The sequence below is a fragment of the Stegostoma tigrinum genome, unplaced genomic scaffold (genome assembly GCF_030684315.1).
Source record: "Stegostoma tigrinum isolate sSteTig4 unplaced genomic scaffold, sSteTig4.hap1 scaffold_112, whole genome shotgun sequence".
Lineage (NCBI taxonomy): Eukaryota > Metazoa > Chordata > Chondrichthyes > Orectolobiformes > Stegostomatidae > Stegostoma > Stegostoma tigrinum.
Window position 1 is genome coordinate 885,625 of NW_026728063.1, and position 19,308 is coordinate 904,932.

General features: G+C 49.5%; 1 protein-coding gene across 1 annotated transcript in view; it reads right to left on the minus strand.

Annotated features, from left to right (window-relative positions):
• The window catches only part of LOC132207626 (complement C5-like), a 261,625-nt gene extending 245,152 nt beyond the window's left edge, over positions 1-16,473 (minus strand). Inside the window, exons 1-2 of the mRNA XM_059643569.1 lie at positions 16,373-16,473; positions 15,069-15,278 (exon numbers count right to left, since the gene is read on the minus strand). Coding sequence (XP_059499552.1) covers positions 15,069-15,278; positions 16,373-16,378 — 216 coding nt within the window. The 5' untranslated portion in view covers positions 16,379-16,473. The remainder of the gene's footprint in view (positions 1-15,068; positions 15,279-16,372) is intronic.
• Between the last annotated feature and the right edge of the window lie 2,835 nt (positions 16,474-19,308).

A 19,308-nucleotide genomic window follows, 5' to 3' on the forward strand; every position in this document is an offset into this window, starting at 1 on the left:
GGGGGGCGAGAAGGGAGCGGGACGAGGGGGGCGAGAAGGGAGCGGGACGAGGGGGCGAGAAGGGAGCGGGACGAGGGGGCGAGAAGGGAGCGGGACGAGGCAGGGGGAAGGAGCAGGACGAGGTGGGGGCGTAAGGAGGAAGGGAAATGAACACAGCAGACAGGCTGACATCACCTCTACACCCAGAATATTCAGACCCTCCAGAAGCGTTTCTCCCTGCGACTCCTGAAACAGACACTCGCAGCCATGCGCCGGCACCTCCACACACTGCAATCCAGCCTGCCCCAGCTCAGAGCCTCCCTCTCCCAGACCTGCACAGGACCCCTGCTGTTTTTTATCCGCCACAGGATCCACAGACTGAACACCCAGTTCCACTCAGCTTTACTGGACACCAAAAATCCTAAGTACAACCAACTCACGGGCCCTGCCTCCCACAAGAGGATTCCTGCGCCTCCCAAATCCCGAGTCTGTACCTGTCCCGCCGCCATTGAACATGAAGACACGGCCGGAGACACCACCGATGACGTCACATCCGCCTCCGCCGGCGACACCACTTCCGGAACCGCTGCTGCAATCACCACCTCCACATCCACAGGTACAACACCTCACACACCACCCTCACCTCAGCTGCTGCCGCCTCCCCCGATTCACCAACCGCCGACGGAACCCCGCCCACGGCCGACGGAACCCCGCCCACGGCCGACGCTGACGGAACCCCGCCCACGGCCGACGACCTCATCGCTCCGCCCACAGCCTCCACAGCCAGCAACCCCAGAGGAGACAGCCACACCCGGCCCTGCCGCATGTTCACCGTCTCCCCAGACCTCCCACTGACTGAGGACGAATGGTCAGTCCTCAGTAAGGGGCTCACCTTTGTCCCCGTACAACCACAAATCAACCAATACCAGTCACGATTGGACATAGAGCAGTTTTTCCGCCATCTTCGCCTCCACGCCGACTTCTTCAACCGGGAGCCTAACCCTCCCTCCACTGACCCCTTCACCCTCTTCCAACACAAGTCCTCCTCCTGGACACCACCCCCAGGCCTCCTAACCTCCCTCGACCTCTTCATCTCCAACTGCCGTCAAGACATGAAACGCCTCAATCTCTTCACCCCTCTCACCCACACCAACATCTCCCCTGAAGAACGGGCAGCCCTCCGCTCCAACCCCAACCTCACCATCAAACCCGCAGACAACGGTGGCGCAGTGGTAGTATGGCGCACTGACCTCTACATCGACGAGGCCGGACACCAACGCTCCGACACCACGTCCTACTGCCCCCTCGCTCATGACCCCACACCCGAGCACCAAACCATCATCTCCAACACCATTCATGACCTCATCACCTCTGGGGACCTCATCACCTCTGGGGACCTCCCACCCACAGCCTCCAACCTCATTGTTCCCCAACCCCGCATGGCCCGTTTCTATCTCCTTCCCAAAATCCACAAACCTGCCTGCCCTGGTCGACCCATCGTCTCAGCCTGTTCCTGCCCCACCAAACTCATCTCCACCTATCTGGACTCCATTTTCTCCCCTTTGGTCCAGGAACTCCCTACCTACATCCGTGACACCACCCACGCCCTCCACCTCCTCCAGGATGTCCAATTCCCTGGCCCCCAACACCTCATCTTCACCATGGACGTCCAGTCCCTATACACCTGCATTCTGCATGCAGATGGCCTCCAGGTCCTCCGCTTCTTCCTGTCCCGCAGGCCCGACCAGTCCCCCTCCACCGACACCCTCATCGGCCTAGCCGAACTCGTCCTCACCCTCAACAACTTCTCTTTTGACTCCTCCCACTTCCTACAGACTAAGGGGGTGGCCATGGGCAGCCGCATGAGCCCCAGCTATGCCTGCCTCTTTGTAGGTTACGTGGAACAGCCCCTCTTCCGCACCGACACAGGACCCAAACCCCACCTCTTCCTCCGGTACACTGATGACTGTATCGGCGCCGCCTCTTGCTCCCCAGAGGAGCTCAAACAGTTCATCCACTTCACCAACACCTTCCACCCCAACCTTCAGTTCACCTGGGCCATCTCCAGCACATCCCTCACCTTCCTGGACCTCTCAGTCTCCATCTCAGGCAACCAGCTTGTAACTGATGTCCATTTCAAGCCCACCGACTCCCACAGCTACCTATAATACACCTCCTCCCACCCACCCTCCTGCAAAAATTCCATCCCATATTCCCAATTCCTCCGCCTCCGCCGCATCTGCTCCCACAATAAGACATTCCACTCCCGCACATCCCAGATGTCCAAGTTCTTCAAGGACCGCAACTTTCCCCCCACAGTGATCGAGAACGCCCGTGACCGCGTCTCCCGTATTTCCCGCAACACATCCCTCACACCCCGCCCCCGCCACAACCGCCCAAAGAGGATAACCCTCGTTCTCACACACCACCCCACCAACCTCCGGATACAACGCATCATCCTCCAACACTTCCGCCATCTACAATCCGACCCCGCCACCCAAGACATTTTTCCATCCCCACCCCTGTCTGCCTTCAAGAGAGACCACTCTCTCCATGACTCCCTTGTTCGCTCCACACTGCCCTCCAACCCCACCACACATGGCACCTTCCCCTGCAACCGCAGGAAATGCTACACTTGCCCCCACACCACCTCCCTCACCCCTATCCCAGGCCCCAAGATGACATTCCACATTAAGCAGAGGTTCACCTGCACATCTGCCAATGTGGTATACTGCATCCACTGTACCCGGTGTGGCTTCCTCTACATTGGGGAAACCAAGCGGAGGCTTGGGGACCACTTTGCAGAACACCTCCGCTCAGTTCGCAACAAACAACTGCACCTCCCAGTCGCAAACCATTTCCACTCCCCCTCTCATTCTTTAGATGACATGTCCATCATGGGCCTCCTGCAGTGCCACAATGATACCAGCCACCCGAAGGTTGCAGGAACAGCAACTCATATTCCGCCTGGGAACCCTGCAGCCTAATGGTATCAATGTGGACTTCACCAGTTTCAAAATCTCCCCTTCCGCCACCGCATCCCTAAACCAGCCCAATTCTTCCCCTCCCCCCACTGCACCACACAACCAGCCCAGCTCTTCCCCTCCACCCACTGCATCCCAAAACCAGTCCAACCTGTCTCTGCCTCCCTAACCTGTTCTTCCTCTCACCCATCCCTTCCTCCCACCCCAAGCCGCACCCCCATCTACCTACTAACCTCATCCCACCTCCTTGACCTGTCCGTCTTCCCTGGACTGACCTATCCCCTCCCTACCTCCCAACCTATACTCTCTCCACCTATCTTCTTTTCTCTCCATCTTCGGTCCGCCTCCCCCTCTCTCCCTATTTATTCCAGAACCCTCACCCGCTCTCTGATGAAAGGTCTAGGCCCGAAACGTCAGCTTTTGTGCTCCTGAGATGCTGCTTGGTCTGCTGTGTTCATCCAGCCTCACATTTTATTATCTTGGATTCTCCAGCATCTGCAGTTCCCATCATCTCTGACATCAGCTTCCCTGCGTCTCTGATGCTGCTTGTCCTGCTGTGTTCATCCACATCAACACCTTGTTACCCCCCATTCTCCTTTGTTTGTGTTTTCTTGCTCTTCCTCCCTCCCTCTGATTCTCTCCCCCTCTCTCACCTCTGCTGGCTCTAATTTCACTCCCTTGTCATGTTCCCTTATTTCCATCTTTCTGTCCCTTCTTTCTCTCTCTCCGCCCACAAACTCACTCTGGCTTTATTCACACGGGGAGAGAGTACAAGAGGAAAGGAAACCAAAGCACGCAGCGCCTTCGGCTGAGAGAGAAATGAAGAAATGCCGGAGATTTTCCAAACCCTGACGCAGGGGTTGCCTCTCTCTCTCTCGACAGTCTCTGTGACTGCCCCATCAAACCCCACACCCATTCCCGTCCCATGGTGTCTCTCCACAAACCCACCTCCGGGTGGAAATGCAAACACAAGTTGCTGGAAATGCTCAGCATCTGTGAAGAAAAAGTCCCGAGGTCGCGTTTTGGGTGCGATGACCCTTTCCCTCCGAGCTCCGGCTAGAAATGCTCCAGCCTCTGAGACAGGGTCCCCTTGAGGTCGGAGAGCTGCGGCTCCATCTTGGCTGTTCGCTTGGCGCAGGGCATCAGGAGCTCCCCTCAGCCCCAGGAAGGGGTAATATCACCCCCTAACCTTATACTGACAGTGGTTGTGTCCTTCCCTCATCCCCGGGAGCCCCTCCTGTCTTCTCACCTTGTCGCCGGGGTGCTATTCGACTACGGAGGGCTGTGCGATAAAGATCCTACTTCCCACAGCAGCAGGGGGAGGGGGCATCCCTTCGCTCCTAAAACACCCCCTCCCATCCAATCTTGTGGCGATGGCTGTTCGGCTGCAGAAAGCGGCGCCGCCCGTGACCCCAAACCTCCCTACAACACCCCTTTCCTAATCCGACCCTTTTGCAGTAGCTGTCGGCCACTCAGTCACTGGGCTGCACAATAGTGACTCTCCCCATGTCCACTCACTTCCAGGACGGCTATCCTCCAACCCCGACCCCATCCCATCCGCCTCCTTCCCTTTACCATGTAGTACGAGAGCTGCAGGCTGGTCGGCTCCGGAAACCCGCGCAAGGCTGGATAATAGACACCCTCCCGATGTCCCCAGCCTTCCCCTCACCCGGGGAGGGGAATTCTCACCCCCAAAACATCCATTCCCAACCCCTCGCTTTGGGATAGGAGCGGCGCAGGATGTGAAACAGGGACCGTGCTCATGTCCCCAATCCTCCCTTCACCCCAAACCACCACCCCCAGCTTACCTTGCAGTAGGAGATAGTTGTCGGCTGCTCAGCTACGGAAGGCGTCGCGGACCTGCGGCCGGGTGCTCGGGGAGCGCGGGCTCAGTGCAAGGCAGCTGTGCCCAGGCGCCGGGCGAAGAGGCCTTCTCCCACCTCGGATCCCCGCTCCCGGCACAGGGCCGAGCCACTGAGCAGCGAGCGCTCCAGCAGCCCGGATGCCTGCTCCCAGCCCGGTGGTCATGCTGGAGGCCACTGGAGAACAGGAGGTTGTAGGGGTACGGGAGCGTGGTGCGATGATCCCCGTTGCCGAACAGCTGGGTCCTCAGAGGGATCCAGACAGCGGACTCGTCGCCGAGGGATGGGGGGGGGGAAAGGCGTGAGTCGGAACAGGAGAGGAAGGGGATTGACTACTCTCTCTCTGTGTGTGTGTGTGTGTGTGTGTGTGTGTGTGTGTGTGTGTGTGTGTGTGTGTGTGTGTGTGTGTGTGTGTGAGAGAGAGAGAGGGGGATTAGAAATGCAGTCTGATTGCGGATGGGTTGGGTTTAAATAGAGATTTTTAAACTTCGTTCAAAAAACTCACAACGCTCCCTGCTGAGCGGGTGGAGAGGCTCGGATAGAGAGGAAGAGAGAGACAGAGGGGCGGGGGAGAGGGGACAGAGAGAGGTTCACAGGGAGAGACAGAGAGACAGGGAGACAGGGGAGAGAGAACAGCAGAAGCACACACAGACGGAGCCAGATACAAGACGAGAGATAGAGAGGGGCGCACACAGAGACCAAAGAGACAGAGTGAAAGCGGAGAGAGGGGAGAGACAGAAGTGCACAGCGAGGTGGCAGAGACAAGACGACAGAGAGAGACAGAGACATAGAGTGAGGCACACACAGAGAGATGGAGAGACAGAGATTGTGTGTGTGTGGCGGGGGGTGGGTTTGGAGAAATTTGGAGAGAGAGAGACAGAGTCGTCGAGTTGTACAGCAGGGAAACAGACTCTTCAGTCCAACTCCTCCAGGCCGACCAGACACCGTAACTGACTAGTTCTGTTTGCCAGCCTGTCGCCCATATCCCTCCAGACCCTTCCTATTCATGTGTCCCTGCAGGTGACTTCTAAATACTGTGAGTATAACAGCCTCTGTCACTCCTCTGGCAGTTCATGCCACACACAGACTCCACTCGGGAGAACACGTTGGCGCCAAATCCATCTCCCATCCTCTGAGAAAAGGAACCGGAAATGACATCACCAACCCAAGGAAACCGGAACACTGAAAGAGAAGGCGGGACCTAACTCCGGATGCTCACTGATGATTTTACCTGGAATGGTGCCGAAACGTCTGCAAACTAACCTTCCAGCTCAGTGAGCAATCTTACATCCAGAACCTCAACCCTGAGCTACAAATCTTCTCAAAACTCGATAATGCTTTGCCACTTGATTAACAGATGCATCCTATTTTTTAAAAAAAATAAAGTTTTCTTGTTGGATGTATGACTGACTGACCAGTGTTTATTGTCCTTCCTTCACTGAGCCTTGGGAGCTCTGCAGACCAATGCTATCAACGTGGATTTCACAAGCTCCAAAATCTCCCCTCCCACCACTGCATCCCAAAACCAGCCCAGCTCGTCCCCTAATCTGTTCTTCCTCTTACCAGCCTCCCTTCCTCCCAGCTCAAGCCAAACCCCCATTCCCGACCTACTAACCTCTTCCCGCCCCCTTGACCTGTCCGTCCTCCCCAGACTGACCTATCCCCTCCCTACCTCCACACCCACAATCACCTCTACTGGCTTCATGTCCGCCCCTTTTACTTAAGACCAGAAGACATCGGAGTGGAAGTAGGGCCATTCGGCCCATCAAGTCCACGCCACCATTTAAATCATGGCTCAGGGGCATTTCAACTCCACTTCCCTGAACTCTCCCCGTTGCCCTTGATTCCTCGTGAGATCAAGAATTTGTCAATTTCTGCCTTGAAGGCATCCAACGTCCTGGCCCCGACTGCACTCCGTGGCAATGATTTCCACAAGCCCGCCACTCTCTGGCTTTACAGATGTCATCTCATTTCCATTTAAAATTTACCCCCTCTAATTTTAAGGCTGTGCCCATGGGTCCTCGTCTCCCGGCCTCACGGAAACAACTTCCTAGCGTCCACCCCTTCCTAGGCAGACATTATGTTCTAAGTTTCTATTAGATCTCCCCTCACCCTTCTAAACTCTGATGAGTACAATCCCAGAATCCTTAGCCGTTCATTGTATGTCAAACCTACCACTTCAGGGATATTCCGTGTGAATCTCCGCTGGACACGCTCCAGGGCTAGTATGTCCTTTCTGAGCTATGGGGCTCAAAATTGGACACGGTATTCTAAATGGAGCTTAACTAGAGCTTTATAAAGCCTCAGAAGCACATCGCTGCTTTTATATTCCAACCCTCTTGCGATAAAGGACAACATTACATTCACTTTCTTAATTACGGACTCTACCTGCAAGTTAACCTTTAGAGAATCCTGGACAAACACTTCTAGATTTCTTTGTACTTGAGCTTTACGAATTTTCTCACCATTTCGGAAATCGTCCATGCCTGTATTCTTCTTCCCAAAGTGCAAAACCCCACATTTACTCACATTGAATTTCATCAGCCATTTCCTGGACCACTCTCCTAAACTGTCAACAAAATGTGAGGCTGGATGAACACAGCAGGCCAAGCAGCATCTCAGGAGCACAAAAGCTGACGTTTCGGGCCTAGACCCTTCTCCCTCCGGACCAACCTCAGGGAATCTCTACTCCTCCCTCCGGACCAACCTCAGGGAATCTCTACTCCTCCCTCCTAAACTGTCTAACTCTTTCTGCCGCCTCTCCACCTCCTCAGTACTACCTGCCTGTCCACCTATCTTCGTATCATCGGAAAACTTCGCCAGAATGACCCCAGTCCCTTCATCCAGATCATCAATACGTAAGGTGAACAGCTGCGGCCCCGACACCGAAACCTGCGACACCAATTGTCACTGGTTGCCATTCCGAAAAACAGCCTTTTATCCCAACTCTCTGCCTTCTATCAGACAGCCAATCCTCAATCCAAGCCAGTAGCTCATCTCAAACACCATGGGCCCTCACCTTGCTCAGCAGCCTCCCGTGAGACACTTATGAAAGGCCTTTTGGAAGTCTAGATAGACAACATTTACTGGGTTTCCCCGGTCTAACATACTTGTTACCTCTTCAAAGAATTCTAACAGGTTTGGCAGGCACGACCTCCCCTTACTACATCCATGCTGACTTGTTCTAATCTGACCCTGCACTTCCAGGAATTTCAAAATCTCATCCTTGACAATGATTCAAGAATTTTATCAACTACCGAGGTCAGGTTAATCGGCCTGTAATTTTCCATCTTTTGCCTTGATCCTTTCTTAAACAAGGGGGTTACAACAGCAATTTTCTAATCATCTGGGACTTTTCAAAGATCACATCCAAAGCCTCTGCTATTTCCTCAGCCACCTTCCTCAGAACTCTACAATGTAGCCCATCGGGGCCAGGAGATTTAGCAATTTTTGGACTTTTTAGCTTTTCTAGCACTTTCTCTTTTGTAATGCCTACCATACTCAACTTTGCCCCCTGACTCTCCCTAATTGTTGGCATACTACTCATGTCTTCCACTGTGAAGACTGATACAAAGTACTTATTAAGTCCTTCAGCTACTTCCTTATCTCCCATCACTAGCCTTCCAGCATCAATTTGGAGCGGCCCAGTGTCTACTTTTGCCTCATGTTTGTTTCTTATGTATTGAAAGAAGCTTTCACTGTGATTTCTAATATGACTAGCTAGCCTTCCTTCATATTTGATCCTCTCCTTCCTTATTGCTCGTCTGTCTCCTCTGCACCTATCTTCCCCTCTGTCCTTCTTCAATCTGCCTTCCCCCTCTCCCGGAAAATTTATGTTCAGGGAGATCTGGGTGTTAAGGTCCATTGTTCCATGAAGTTGGCAATGCAGGTCAACAGAGTGGTTAAGAAGGCATATGGTGTGCTTTCCTTCATCGGACGGGGTATCGAGTACAAGTGTTGGCAGGTCATTTTGCAGTTGTATAAGACTTTGGTTCGGCCGCACTTGGAGTACTCCGTACAGTTCTGGCCGCCTCATTACCAAAAGAATGTGGATGCTTTGGAGAGGGTGCAGAAGAGGTTAACCAGGATGTTGCCTGGTATGGAGGGTGCTAGCTATGAAGAGAGGTTGAGTAGATTAGGATTATTTTCATGAGAAAGACGGAGATTGAGGGGGGAACCTGATTGAGGGCTACAAAATCATGAGGGATACAGACAAGGTGGATAGCAAGAAGCTTTTTCCCCCAGAGTTATTGACTCAATTACAAGGGGTCATGAGTTCAAACCGAGAGGAGGAAAGTTTCAAGGAGATATGCAAGGGAAGTTCTTTCGGAAGAGGGTGGTGGGTGCCTGGAATGCGTTGCCAGCAGAGCTTGAAGACGCAGACACGATAGGGTCTTTTAAGATGTACCTGGACAGGTACATGGATGGGCAGGGAGCAAAGACCCTGACAAAATAGACGACAGGTTTAGACAGAGGATCTCGATTGGCATAGGATTCGAGGGCCGAAGGGCCTGTTCCTGTGCTGTAATTTTCTTTGTTCTTGGATCAGATAAGAAGGAAAAGGGAGGTGTATAACAGTTATCAAGGGAATAAATCAACAGAGTCCCTGTAGACGCACTAACGTCAACCAGGCCAACATCCCCAGCACTGAGGCACTGACCATCCTCGATCAGCCACAATGGGCTGGACACTTCATCTGTATGACTGACACGAGACTCCCCGCATGTTCTAATCCCAGCTTCAAAACAGCAGGCGAGACCCAGACGTGCAGAGGAAGCACTCGGTGATAAACTCAAGGCCTCAACGGCGAAGTGCAACATTCCTGCAGACACCGAGAATCACCGGCCGAAGACGGTCCGATGCCTGAGGAGCACCTGGGAAGGCATCAACACGTCGAGGCTTGATTTGGAAGCAGCGGAAGCCATGCAGCTACATCAACAACCCCCTCACCCCTTCCCACGACCGCCTTCTGCCCCAAGTGCAACAGAGCCTACGGTCGCTGCATCGGTCTGTACAGCCACCCGTAGATTCAGCCTGAGAGTGGGAGACTGTCATCCACATCTGCGAGAAACCACCATGATGATGATGTATGGTGTGCAGGGGGATCTTGTCATCGCAATTAAGAGAACAAATAGAGGGCAACAGAATGCTGGTGACCAGGATGAGGATCAGGGAGAATCTCAAAATCTTCTACAAGTGTCTCAGAGCGAAAGAGAAAATCCAGGGAAAAACAGGTCTCATGAGGGATGAAGAGGCAAATGTATGGTTTGAACTGGACAGCAATTGTCAGGTGTTAAACGAGAAATTCACATCACCTTTTACATGTGAGAAGGAGCATTTCGGCACACAATTCCTGAGCAGAATTAACAGAGACTGGGGACATGTAAGGTGATCCGGTGAATTTAAAATCAGAAGAATTACCTGGAGAACAAGTAACATCGTTCCACTTATCAAAATGCATGACAAACATAAAGCAGAGTATTACAGTCTGGTGAGTATCACATCAGTAGATAGGAAAATATTGGAGAATATTCTGAACGGCAGGCTTAATTTCCTTGGAAAGAAGTGGGGTTTGATCAGCAACGGTCAGCATAGCTTTGTCAGAGGGAGGTCATCCCTCACAAACCTAGATGATCCTTTCAAAGAGGTGACGGAGTGTGTACATAGAACATAGAACATAGAACAGTACAGCACAGAACAGGCCCTTCAGCCCACAATGTTGTGCCGACCATTGATCCTCATGGATGCACCCTCAAATTTCTGTGACCATATGCATGTCCAGCAGTCTCTTAAATGACCCCAATGACCTTGCTTCCACAACTGCTGCTGGCAACGCATTCCATGCTCTCACAACTCTCTGCGTAAAGAACCTGCCTCTGACATCCCCTCTATACTTTCCACCAACCAGCTTAAAACTATGACCCCTCGTGCTAGCCATTTCTGCCCTGGGAAATAGTCTCTGGCTATCGACTCTATCTATGCCTCTCATTATCTTGTATACCTCAATTAGGTCCCCTCTCCTCCTCCTTTTCTCCAATGAAAAGAGACCGAGCTCAGTCAACCTCTCTTCATAAGATAAGCCCTCCAGTCCAGGCAGCATCCTGGTAAACCTCCTCTGAACCCTCTCCAAAGCATCCACATCTTTCCTATAATAGGGCGCCCAGAACTGGACGCAGTATTCCAAGTGCGGCCTAACCAAAGTTTTATAGAGCTGCAACAAGATCTCACGACTCTTAAACTCAATCCCCCTGTTAATGAAAGCCAAAACACCATATGCTTTCTTAACAACCCTGTCCACTTGGGTGGCCATTTTAAGGGATCTATGTATCTGCACACCAAGATCCCTCTGTTCCTCCACGCTGCCAAGAATCCTATCCTTAATCCTGTACTCAGCTTTCAAATTCGACCTTCCAAAATGCATCACCTCGCATTTATCCAGGTTGAACTCCATCTGCCACCTCTCAGCCCATCTCTGCATCCTGTCAATGTCCCGCTGCAGCCTACAACAGCCCTCTACACTGTCAACGACACCTCCGACCTTTGTGTCGTCTGCAAACTTGCTGACCCATCCTTCAATTCCCTCGTCCAAGTCATTAATAAAAATTACAAACAGTAGAGGCCCAAGGACAGAGCCCTGTGGAACCCCACTCACCACTGACTTCCAGGCAGAATATTTTCCTTCTACTACCACTCGCTGTCTTCTGTTGGCCAGCCAATTCTGTATCCAAGCTGCTAAGTTCCCCTGTATCCCATTCCTCCTGACCTTCTGAATGAGCCTTCCATGGGGAACCTTATCAAATGCCTTACTGAAGTCCATATACACCACATCCACAACTTGACCCTCATCAACCTTACTAGTCACATCCTCAAAAAACTCGATAAGGTTTGTAAGGCATGACCTACCCCTCACAAAGCCGTGTTGACTGTATTTGATCAAGCCATGCTCTTCCAGATGGTCATAAATCTTATCCCTCAGAATCCTTTCTAACACCTTGCAGACGACAGACGTGAGACTTACCGGTCTATAATTGCCGGGGATTTCCCTATTTCCTTTCTTGAAGAGAGGAATTACATTTGCCTCTCTCCAGTCCTCAGGTACGACTCCAGTGGAGAGCGAGGATGCAAAGATCTTCGCAAGTGGCGAAGCAATTGCATTTCTCGCTTCCCAAAGCAGCCGAGGACAAATCTGATCCGGGCCTGGCGACTTGTCAATCTTAATGTTTGACAAAATTTTCAGTACATCAGCTTCCTCTATCTCTATCCATTCCAGCATGCACACCTGCTCTTCAAAGGTTTCATTCACTACACAGGTCGTTTCTTTCGTAAAGACAGAAGCAAAAAACTCATTTAGGGCTTCCCCTACCTCCTCAGGCTCCACACACAAGTTCCCTATGCTATCCCTGATCGGCCCTACTCTTTCTTTGACCATTCTCTTATTCCTCACGTAAGTGTAAAATGCCTTTGTGTTTTCCCGGATTCCTTCTGCCAAGCCTTTCTCGTGCCCCCTCCTGGCTCTCCTCAGACCATTTTTGAGCTCCTTCCTTGCCTGCATGTAATCCCCTCTAGCTGAACTTGACCCTAGCTTCCTCCACCTTATGTAAGCTACCTTCTTCCTTTTCACTAGAAGCTCCACCGCTCTCGTCATCCAAGGTGTAGATGGGAATTGATGCAGTGAAAACAGATTTCAGCAAAGACTTGGACAGGGTCTCACATGGGAGCCTGGCAAAGAAGGTAAAAGCTCGTGGGGTCCAGGAAAATACAGCAAGTTCAATCCAAAGTTATACATTGGTCAAATGGGCAGGTCAGTGGTAGATGGAGTGTTAACACTGATAAGTGTATGTTAATGCAATTTGGAAGAACTAACATGGCAAGGAATCTTTCAATGGATGCCAGGACACTAGGAAGGTCAGAGCAATGGTGTTATCTTGGGGTGCTTATGCACAGATTGCTGAACATGGCATGGCAGCTTAAAGGGACAGTTAGGAAAGCAAATGGCTGAAGAGCTGTGCAGGAGTTTGGTGAGGCCCCAGCTGAAGGACTGAGTGCAGTTCTGCTCTCGCTTTAAATTGAAGGGTGAAAGAATAGCTTTAAATTGAGGGGTGAAAGATATAGGGCAGATGTCAGAGGTGGTTTCTTTACTCAGAGAGTAGTCAGGGAATGGAACGCTTTGCCTGCAACGGTAGTAGATTCGCCAACTTTCGGTACATTTAAGTCGTCATTGGATAAGCATATGGACGTACATGGAATAGTGTAGTTCAGATGGGCTTCAGATCGGTATGACGGGTCGGCACAACATCGAGGGCCGAACGGCCTGTACTGCGCTGTAATGTTCTATGTTCTAATGGTCTCTTCATGATAGAAAAGAGGTGATTGCATTTGAGCATGTGTGGAGGACATTCATCAGGATGTTCTGAGGGGGTGAAGCATTTTAACTCGATGGAGAGTCTGGATAAGTTTGAGATAACAAGAACTGTCAATGCTGGAGTCTGAGATAACACAGCGTGGAGCTGGAGGAACACTGCAGGCCAGGCAGCATCACTGTTTTATCTGGATAAGGTTGGCTTGTTTTCTTCCGAAGAGAGAAGGTTGAAGAAGGTCCTGAAAAAATGGTCTGCATTCTGATGGGTCTAGGCGAGGGAAGCAGAACGACCATTCATGGGATGGGAGGTCGGGGGGCCACGGGGAAGAGATACATACATTTAAGCTAAAAGGCTCAGAAGGAATTTCAGGAAAGAAAAGACACCCAGAAGGTGCTGGGTGTTTGGAATTCATTGTCTGGGACTTTAGTTGAGGTGGTGGATAATCTTTTCACATTAAAGGAAAAGGGTTGGTACAGCATTTAAAATGAAATAACATTCAAGGCAACGGGCCTATTGCTAAAACATGAGCCGAATGTGAACTTAGTGTGGCTTCAGTGGTTACAGACACAATGGAATGAAGTGCTTGTCCAATTCACACGGATGATCCCTGGAATGGTAGGCTTAACCTATGATGAATGGCTAAGGATCCTGGGATTGTACTCACTATAGTTTTGAAGGTTGAGGGGAGAACTAATAAAAACTTACAAGATAATGTATGGTTTAGAAGAGGTGGACGCTAGGAGGTTGTTTCCGTTAGGAGGGGAGACGAGGACCCGTGGGCACAGACTTAAAATTCGAGGGGGTCAATTTAAAACTGAAATCAGACGACATTTCTTCAGGCAGAAAGTGGTGGGCTTGTGGAATTCATTGCCGCAGAGTGCAGTGGAGGCCGGGATGTTGGACGCCTTCAAGGCAGAGATCGACAAATTCTTGATCTCAAAAGGAATCAAGGGCTACGCGGAGAGTGCAGAGAAGTGGTGTTGAAATGCCCATCAGCCATGATTTAAATGGCGGAGTGGACTTGATGGGCCGAATGGCCTTACCTCCACTCCTATGTCTCATGGCCTTATGGTCTAATTCTGGAGAATTCTCTTATTCTATGATTCTGGAGCAGGGGACAGTGAGTGGACAGCACAGGACAGTTCACCTAACTTCTCCTTTACCAATCTTCTATCTGCCTCCCCACTTCTCCCTATTTTTTTCAGAATCCCCTTCTCCCCCCAACATTTTTGAAGAAGGGTGTCGACCCGAAACGTCAGCTTTCTTGCTTCTCTGATGCTGCTCGGCCCGCTGTGTTCATCCAGTTCTACTCCTTGTTCTCTCAGATTCTCCAGAATTGGCAAGTTCCTACTATCTCTCGAGGAAACTGACTTGTTTTTGCACCAAACTGTGGTGAGAATGTGGAACGCACCGACTGTGTGGGTGGTAGAGGCAGAAACCATGATAACATTTAACAAGTCTTTGATTGGGCATTTGCGATACCAAGGCATACAAGGCTCTGGGTCGAGTGCTGGGAAATGTGATTAGAATAGTAAGGGACTTGCATCTTGTGAGGGCACATACAATTTGCTGAAGGGTCTGTTCCATTGCCATAGCACTCTATTACACTGTCCCTCAATGATCCTATGACAAGTAAGTGAAGGTTTGCAGAAAGAGATAGTTTTCAAGGACAATGCCAAAAAGAAAACTGATGCACAGGCAAAGTGCATGTAAGAATTTAACCAAGGATTAACACCATTGAAGAACTGGAATTTGTGCCAGTGCACCAAACCTGCAGATGAAAATGCAGTGTCCAGTTTGATTGCAAACTGCAACAACCACCAGTTAGTAACACGATCCATGGAAATATCTGAATACCTGTTGTTGTGATCTCAAGCATTTACCTGCGTCGAGTGAAATCCACCACCATAGTTCTGTTGCATCGTTAGCCACCTCGCAATCCGTGTTGCATAGTTAATATCATTCCTTGACAATGCTTGAAGAAAGGCATAAGCAGTGGTTTCCACAGTCATCGCAAAAGCCCGTGCTGCTTCAATTAGATACGGCTTCTCGTCCTCCAACAATGGAGGCTTTCCAGTTACCAACATCACAATCTGTCATTTGAGAAAGGGATTAGCTGAGAATAAAGTTTACATCACATAGATTTTTGTTTGCATTTCAACAACACAACAATGGTTTTGCTGGTCAAGATCCAGCACTATCTCACCACTGATGTCTATAACATTGTCCATACTTCCCGCTCAGTGATGGGTCCTTTTGTTTGGGAAAAATAGGCACCTTCGAATGCAAATGAATCAAGATGAGCTTTAGTTTCTCATCAGGCTACATGGAGTTACTACAAGATGTAATGAGCAAAAGGTGAAGGAGCAGATGAAACCATTCATAGCATCAGTCTGGATGATCTTCTTGCGCTCATCCTGAGGAGGCATCACAGATCTTAACTTACACGCAATTCAAATTATTTCACGCAATGACAAGACTCAATGTTCTGGATACTGCAAATGCCATGGCACCTGGCAGCATCCCACAAACTGTATTGGAACAATGTGCCCCAACGTCACCACACCAACAGTAAATGTTTTCCAGTACATTTTTAAACACTTGCAACACTCACATTTCAGAGAAAGATGACCTATCACGCAATCGTCAGACAAATTGTCCTGACCAATTATGACCTCAATGTATTCTCAATCATCAGCAAAGTAATGCAACATGTGGATGACAGTGCTGTCAAACAGTTGCACACTGAGGCTCAGTTGACTTTCCGTCATGCCACACTTCTCGCAACCTCATTCAGGATTTACCACAAATATGATCAGAGATCCTGAGCTTGAAAAGGAAGGAAACTGCAATCTGTCATTTCCACCAAGGCAACTTCTGATTGAATGTGGAGAGGAATAGGAAGTTGAGTCAGTGGCATTCACTGGATACCTGCACTGGTTGAAGTCATGTCTTCACTTGAACCAAAGTGGAGACATGAATGTTCATTGAATATTGTCCAGGTGTCCAGCAGAATTCATGACTTTTCCAACAGTGAAGTCAACGATGAGAAAATACAGTGAGACTTGGACAATTATCAGGCTTGGCCTGACAAAGGATAAGTAACATTTGCACCATTCAAGTGCTCAGCAGCAATCAGCTCCAACAAGAGAGAATATGACCATATCACAAAATTCCATGTCCTTACCATCATCCTTACATTTTTTTTAAATGTGCAAGTGTTATCCAAGCCATGCAAGGCTATGGGCCAGGTGTTGGAAATGAGGTTAGAACAATTCAGTGCTTGTCTTTGACTGTCACAGAATCCGTGAGCTTAAGAATTTATTTCTCCTGTACTGTAGACCACTGAGGTGCTTGGCTATCCACTTCATCAAGGTTAACACTGATCTAAAACTAAACTGGAACAGTTATATAATCAGCAGTAGCCAGGTCCGTTGTACAAACCGCCCTGCTGTGGGACAGGGTCAGGGAAATCCAAGTGAGTGATCGTGGTTGGAGACTCATTCGTTGGGGGCATAGTTTCTGTAGCCACATTTGAGATACCAGGGCTGTGTGTTGCCTCCCTGGTGCCAAGGTCAAGGAAATCTCTGAGTGGTTGCAACAAATTCTTAACGGGGAGGGTGAGCAGCCAGAGGCCATTCTACACATTGGTACCAATGACGGAGGAAGAAAGAGGGATGTGATCCTGCGGACTGTGTACAAGGAGTTAGCAAAGAGGCTGAAAGGCAGGACCTAGAGGGTAATAATTTATGGGTTGCCACGAGTGCCACATGTTAGTGAGTTAAGTCAGAGAAAGATAGGTGAGAGATGAATGCATTGGTTAAGGAGCTGGTACTGGGGGCAGGCTTTCAGGTTCATGGATAATTGCGACCGCTTCTTGGGCAAGGGGTGACCTGTCTAAGAGGGATGGGTTGCACCTAAACTGAACGGGGACAAATACCCTCACAGGGAGGTTTGCTAGTGCGACTTGGGAGGATTTAAAGACTGGCAGGCAGCTGGGAACCAGAGCAGCAGGTCAGCAAGTAGATGAATTGATGGCAGGTACATGCTAGGACCAATAAATCAGAAAAGAATGGCAGTCAGAGACAGGTACATGAACATGATGGCATGAACAAGCTGAAATATGTTTATTTCAGTGCAAGGAGTATTATAGGTAAGGCAGATGAGCTTACAGCCTGGATCCGTACATGGGACTCTGATGTTGAGGCCATTACAGAGGCTTGGTTGAGACAGAGACAGGACTGGGTGCTCAATGTTCCAGGGTTTCATTGCTTTAGACAAGATCGAGGGGAAGATAAAAGAAGGAGGTGCACTCCTAACCTGTGGGAAATGTTACATCTGCACCTCGAAAGGACATTCTGGAGGGCTTGCCCACTGAGGCAATAGAGGTAGCATTGAAAAATAAGATAGACACAATCACTCTGATCAGATTAAACTAATAACCTGCTCCCCTGTTGCCACTGACACACTGAGGAACAAATATGTAGGCAGCTTTTGAAACGATGCAATAACTCAGAGTTGTCACTGTCAGTGAATTTAACCTCCCCGGTATTGACTGGGACTCCCTTACAACAAGAGTTTAAATGAGGCTGAATTTGTTAAGACTATCCAAGAGAGTTTCTTGACACAGTATATGGATAGAAGATGGGCCATACTGGACTTTGTCCTGGTCAGGTCACTGGTGAGAAGGGTGGGAAAGCATTTTGGAAATAGTGATCACAACTCCTTCAATTTTAAGATTGCTATGAAGAAGTATAAGTCAGGACCTTGGGGGAGAGTAAATTATATCAGTTTTAGGTAGGAGCTGGGGTGTGTTAATTGGGAGGAGCTGTCACATTTGCCATATGGGAATTGTTTAAAGGCCTGCCTATGAGTTTAGGATCAGGAAGGAGGAAGGACAAGGATGGCAAGGTAAAAGACCCTTGGATAATTGGGGAGGTTGTTCAGTTCGTCAAAAGGGAAAAACAAAAAATATGTCAGGTTTCCGAAGCTAAAATCGAACAGGGCCGACATAAAGAAAGCAGAAAAAGAAAGGCTATGAAATGACCTTGGCAAGGAGGGTTGAAGGAAATCCCAAGGCATTCTGTGCATACATCTAAAACAAGGGGATAAATAGCAAGAAGGTACGACCATTCAGGATAAAGGAGGGAACTTGTGTTTGGAAGCAGAGGATGTGGGCAAGATCCTAAATGAGTACTGTGCATCACTATTCACTCAGGCGAAGGGTATGGAGGATAGTGGGATTTGTGTGGAGCATGCGAATATGATAACAGCATTTTGAAATCAAGAAAGAGCATTAAGGTGGATAAATCCTCAGGACCCAGTGGTATCTACTCAAGGTTTTTGAGCGAGGTGAGAGAGGAGATTGTCGGGGCATTCAGCAAGATCTTTGTATCCTTGGTAGCCACTGGAGGGGTACTGGAGGATTAGCAAGTTGCTAAATGTTCTTCTTCTGTTCAAGAAGGGAAATAGGGTCAATCCAGGAAACTCTCGACTAGCGAGTTTCTCATCGTTCATTGGGAAGCTATTGGAGAGAATTCTTAGGGATTGTATTTATCTGTATTTGGAACAGCATGGCCTAATTAGGGACAGTCAGCATGGCTTTGTGCAGGGCAGGTCATGTCTTACTAACTTGACTGAATTTTTTGAGGAGGTGACGAATGTGATCAATGAAGGTAGAGCAGTGGATATTGTTTTCATGGATTTCAGCAATACTTTCAACAAGGTGCCTCATGGTAGGATCATCCAGAAAATTGAGATGCACCGAGTCCATGGTGGCTTGGATGCTTGGATTCACAACTGGCTTGCCCAGAGAAGACAGAGGCAAGTGGTGGAAAGGTGCTTTTCAGGCTGTGGATCCAGGATGATTGGTGTTCCGCAGGGATCTGTGCTGGGACCTCTGCTGTTCGTGGTCTATACAAAATGACTGAGGTGAAAATATAGATGGATGGGTTAGCAAGTTTGCAGACAATAGAATGATTGGTAGAATCGTGATGAGTGTAGACGTCATAAAAGGATACAGATCAGTTGCAGAAACGGCAAGTGGATTTTAATCCATTAAATGTGAGATGCTCCACTTTGGGAAATCAACTATTATGGAAAAATATACAGTTAATGGCACCC